This window comes from Limulus polyphemus, unplaced genomic scaffold, assembly GCF_000517525.1.
Source record: "Limulus polyphemus unplaced genomic scaffold, Limulus_polyphemus-2.1.2 Scaffold4297, whole genome shotgun sequence".
In the NCBI taxonomy this organism is placed as follows: Eukaryota; Metazoa; Arthropoda; class Merostomata; order Xiphosura; family Limulidae; genus Limulus; species Limulus polyphemus.
Window position 1 is genome coordinate 42,871 of NW_013669907.1, and position 6,000 is coordinate 48,870.

Genomic DNA, 6,000 nt, shown 5'->3' on the forward strand with positions numbered 1-6,000 from the left:
TAGATGTATCATATGTAGGCCATAAATAAGTTTCATGTATAAAATAGAGTAAGATAAATATTATCTATTTATATATTAGTTTAAATACTTTGGACAATATTGTATAACACCATTTGTTACAATAAGTTGGCCTAGCATACACATCATTAGACCTATTGTTTGTCTACTAGCTGCAACCCATGAAACATTTGTGGTAGTTTCCATGTCCTTTGCTTGAATTTTCCTATCATTTTCAAACAAACACCATTTAAGCTACGTTTTCTTGCAACAATTACATGTCAGACCAATAAATCCTCGTCTATTTGGAAAGAATTTTTATGCAGTCAGACAAACAAACTCACATAGACATAACTATATTTAATAAAATTAATTTTAAGTTAAAGAATAAAGTAATGGTACAAACAACAGTGTACAAAGTCTGAAACAATTATTAGCATTCAGTGTACGATACAATTTTATGAGTTGAAACAAAGTCACAAAAATGAAGAATAAAACCTGCAGTAAAGAAAAAAGCAGCCTATAAAATGAACTGAAGCTAAATTATTGCAAAGTAAAGTAAATATAAAGTTGTAATGAGAGCAAACTTAGCTAAATATGCAGAAAGGTCTGAATGCATGTTCACAAACAAACAAGCATATGGTTTTGAATGAACTGCGCATGAGTATTTTAGACCTAAATAAGTTGAGAAGGGCCATAAAATTGTATTTTGTGTATAATAATTTTTTCAGGCAATTACATGTGGGTTAAATGTTGTTTGTGTGAAATACTTTGCAAATAAAAAACTAAAGATGAAATCAAGCCTGTCGAGGGCAAATGTCACGTGATAACAATGACATTGTTCCATTGTATACCATACTCATTGCATTGAAAAGTTTGACTAAGCAAAAAGCAGGTAAGGAGATTCTGAATTGGAAACCCAATATGCAATCCGGACCCCACACACAAAGACCTTTCTAACAATATGAGATCTATAGAGTTTGATAAAAAAAAATTGAGAAAAATTCTGGACAGACAAATGCAAGTGAATTTTTTATATAGATGTATCACACTCTTACCACATCAGCAATTATACAATGCATGGATAATGGCATAGTAAATGACTATGTAATGTAGTGATTTGGAATGTATTATAAATAACCAAGTAAAAAAAAAATTACGTTTATGTTTCAAAAGATTGCATATATAACAGGGGAGGATTGGCATTAACCCTTTAGAGATGGGTCATGGGTGAAAGGCCATGTCATTTCATTTGTTGGCTCGCATTCAAAATTTTATTGAACTGCTATTTCATGAATTTATGCAATAAGTTTGGTATTAAACTGTAGATTATAATTCAAATTTTAATACAATACATTACTCAATTTCTTAATTTAAAAGTAAATATTAAAAACACAGATTTTTGTGTGTCACTTGGTATGTTGAATACAGCACTGCTTCAAATTAGATGTTTCTGAAGTCAAAATACTAAGTCTATAGTTTTGTACGAATTAGAAACTCAATTTACCAATATTGAAAAGCTAGAATATAAGATAAGAACGTCTTATCTTTTCTGTTTGCTAAGATATTGTTGATGTAATAAATCAAACATACTGGCACCCCGCCCACCTCTTTCCATTTTTGGAAAAGCTCCCTTACTTCTATATATGACATGAATAACCAATTGGAAGCTCAGAATGTCCCCCTAGTGGCTTTCTCAGCCATTTTTCTGGCTTGGACACCATTTCTTTCATTTGAACCAATATTTCAAGGAGGTAGGGTGTGTCTTTAGTCTGTTGGAAATTTAATTTTTCTTTTTATTAAAATACATCTTAGTGATTGAGCTTGATAAATTATTGCGGAATTCTATGGTATTGATGCAGTAATTTATGATTTTTTAGTTATTCATATGTATATATATAAAACATAAAAAAAAATATTTTGTTTCATATCCTCAATGTGCAAAATTTTTAAAGGCTTAGCAACCTACGTCAAGCAGTAACTGAGTACAAAGGTTGTAACTAGAAGAGATAATTGTTTGCTTTACTTCTGTATTTACTGTTCTATGTTTTAAGAAAAATAAGTTTAACAACTTATTTCTAAATAGCAATAATCTATATGCATATATAATGTATGATAATTGAAATATGACTGTATTTTACAAAATACTAGTCAACTAAAACTCAGCCAAGACAAGTTACTTTGTACAGACCAAAGATCAGTTTTATGTTATTGGATACAGTAACATGAGTGCACATGAGCCACATCATTGTAACTTCTGTATTGTTAGCCAGGCACGGCTGAAAAGTCAATATAATAAAAAATAATAAATATATTATATATTATTTAGTCTAAACATTTATATTTTCATGTTATAATTTGTGTTCATTCTAGAATGGAAGAGGCATAATTTATATATTTTTTCCTATTTTTTATGGTGGTTACAAGATCGGTCAAATCTACTGGATCCATACAGAGATTCATTACTGAAAATAACAGATAAAATATAAAGTTTTTTCTTGAGAAATGTTTGATAACTATCTGGATATTATAAAGATTTCACATGTGAAATTACAAAATTTTCTGATGCATAAAAGTACTTTTAATCTTAAAATGAAAATTACTTTGCATGCTAGTTAGGCAACATATGAAAAGAAAAAAAAGGCATGAGAAAAACATTGCTTTACAAACCTTAAGACTTAAAACAAAATGATATTTTACATATGAAAGCATTGCAATGTTTACTAATAATGTGCCAAATTTCGTTAACATTCGCTTACTAATTAAAAAGTTATAGCATAAAAACTATAGCAATTACAAAATGGTTGCAAGGTCAGTCCCAGGGACCAAGTCCATGCTAAAAAAGAGTTAAATGACCAGTCAGGGCAATATCAGATGCTGCATAGTGGTTAAATAATTAAAACCTAAAATCAATTTTCCACTAGACAATTGCCCAGTGTCTTACTGGTACATATGTCTTATCTGTCCCTACATAGATATCATGTCATGTGTTTGAAATGTCCATGTTTCAGATTTGGTGACATTTATGAGTTATTATTTCTTATTTAAAAACATAAGCTTGGTGAAATACCATAAACTGGCTTTTAAAGGGTTATGAAATATTTAAATTACAGTTGAAAAAACTGCTTTTAAAAATTTATTTTATTTGCAATGTAAAAGAAATTATACCTTTTAATTCATCACACAAAAATTTTAATTAGTCATAAAGAACTTACGATATTAATCTCCAATGTTTCCATCTCCAGTTCTTGAAGATCTGTTTCAATAGCAGAATCCCTACTGTGAGTGTTACCAATTGAATTCAATTGCTTCATGCGAGACTCTTTTTCTAACTGGGCTTCAATCTTCTCCCTCCAAAAAATATAAAATCAAAGAATATTTTGTTTTTCATCTTTTGCAAAACATCAGAATTAACTACTCAGTAACATAAAACTCAAAAAATGTAGTGAAGCCAGATTACTATGTATGCAACAATATAAACAGATGTAGAACATTCTATTGTATAAAAGACACTTGAAACATTTTCAACCACCAAAGATTTATCAAAAAAATGTTAAACATGATTTACAATGTCGGGAACATACAGTATTATATTTCTTAATATATTACTTCATTTTTAACATTAGAACCTGATACTTTGTTTGTACATAGTTTTTTTCATGTGCCCACTGAATTATTTTGTACCTACAAATAGTCTCACACTCTTATTTCTTCTATAGAATTTATATAATTATTCTACTCACATATTTTTTAAATTGAACCTTTATTCTGTAGGGTTCCCACATTTCAGCCATTTTTCATGCTACTTTATAAACCTTACATCACCATTCATATCTACCTCATCCACCATGCCTTTTAAATTTTTTACAGTTCTATTCAATTTACAACATTTTGATTAAGTTAGTTGTTTAATGAAATGAAATTAACCATTATTATATCAGATAATGCATTCCATAAAGTCAGTTTTTCACAAAGCCACAATTCTTCAAATCTTTTCCACAACATTTATATTTTTCTCAATTATCCACAACATTTCCAGGCCTGGAAATTAACTTTGTAAGATTTCAGGTTTCCAGGAAGTGTGGGAACCCTGTTCCCTTCGTGTATATAAATATTTTGCAATGGCTACTTAAATGGAATATTTAAAACAAAATTTAAAAATTAATTTTATACAGTCAAATGCTTGTTTGTATAAATATGCTACAAGTATTTGAATTTGTCATTATAATTCACCCAAAGTTTAAAGTGCTGGGAATATTATTGCAAGAATTAGAACCTGACTTGCCAGCTCCAAAAAATCCAGAGTTCTACCACAGGGGAATAGGAAAACTATATTTTAGCCATAAAAGTTGTAATATAAATAGAACTTGATTGATAAGTGTACTGTACAGCTTGTTAAACAGTAATATTTAGTTGTTAATGAAATAGCATAAGGGTGAGTCTACTAAAAACAAACTATATCAGTTAAATCCTTCTCACATATAAAGCATTCTGGGAATTTTTGTACATTATAAATTAAAGTGAGCTCATAAGGTGACATAATTTGAAACTGTGGTCCTCGGCCTTCGTGATACAGTTTTGTTTCAACCAAAACCATTATATGAAACAACTCGCTTTTAAGCTAGTTATTTCATATAATGTTTTGGTAAAAATGAAAAGAATTCCATTATATATGAAATGAAATTTTATAATTCATGATTTTCTTTACCTAAGCTCCTTCACTTCTTTCAGTGCTTCATTTCTTTGCCTTTTAATGTCATCAGAGTCTCGAAGTGCTTCAGCTAAGTCACTAACTGCTCTATCTCGTTCTCGACGAAGTTTATCACAAAGTGTGCGAATACTTTCTCTTTCAAGAACAATTTTGTCCCGCTCACTGAAAGCCCAGTCTCTTCTTCGTTTACAAACCTCTGCTTCCTGTTGTGCTTCTGTAATTTGATAAGTGTATTCTTTATAACAAACAATTGAACCTATATTCTCTTTACAAATATAAATATTTTGCAATCCTTTAAATGGCTATTTCCCTGGAATATGTAAAACCAAGTTTTATACAGTTCAATGCTTGTTGTATAAATATGCTATAAATATATGAATCAGTCATTACAACATTCCAATAAAATTTTAAAAAAGAATAGGTATATAAAAACACGTAACTATTTCATTAAAGGTACAATTTGTATTTTGTGCCTGTTCTAAAAACTTTCTTGAATTTCCACACCTATAACTTACCTGCTAATTCTGTTTGAAGCTTTTCTACTTGTTTACGAAGAACTTCAATCTCCTCTGTTGTTTGATCCAAGTTATCTAACTCAGAAGCATGAGATTTTTTGGGACTCTCCCTTTGTGTCAACCTATAATCTCTTTCCTGTTCTTGTTCCTTTCCAATTGTTTCTAGGTCATATTTCTCCCAACATTTATCAAACTTCCAACCAATCCAATCTTGACCATGCTGACTTTCTTCTCGGCCAGTTTCATAGTCTCCATACTTTTCTCGCAAGTCATTACACTCCTTCAGAGCTCTATCTCTGTCCTGCAGTGCAGAGGAAATTTCACGTCGTAAACTTTCCACCTAGAAAATTATAATAAAATAAATAAAATGTAGAAAAGGAGGCAGTTAACAGTTTTTTGGCAGGATATTTTAAGGACTTGAAATTGGGCCTAAATCTCACTGCTAAAAAGGCCCCTAAATATTTCACTGTTCCATAAGCATAGAACAATATAAATCATTTTTCTATTTAGAAAAACAGTGTATGTTATTTTTCTCTATAAATATGAAGTAAATTTACTTTTTCCTCATCACATAACACAACCTATTCTATCTTCTGACAACAGAAAACAATAATTGCCTCATCACACAACATATTCTATCTTCTGACAACAGAAAACAATAATTGCCTCATCACATAACACAACATATTCTATCTTTTGACAACAGAAAACAATAATTGCCTCATCACACAACACAACATATTCTATCTTTTGACAACAGAAAACAATAATTGCCTC

The 6,000-nt window shown here is 30.0% G+C and overlaps 1 protein-coding gene across 3 annotated transcripts in view; it reads right to left on the minus strand.

Moving 5' to 3' along the window:
• Positions 1-6,000, minus strand: part of LOC106470925 (disks large homolog 5-like) — an 85,866-nt gene that overhangs the window by 39,321 nt on the left and 40,545 nt on the right. For all 3 annotated transcript variants that reach the window (XM_022399574.1, XM_022399575.1, XM_022399573.1), the window contains exons 8-10: positions 5,224-5,563; positions 4,706-4,922; positions 3,213-3,348 (exon numbers count right to left, since the gene is read on the minus strand). In XM_022399574.1, coding sequence (XP_022255282.1) covers positions 3,213-3,348; positions 4,706-4,922; positions 5,224-5,563 — 693 coding nt within the window. The remainder of the gene's footprint in view (positions 1-3,212; positions 3,349-4,705; positions 4,923-5,223; positions 5,564-6,000) is intronic.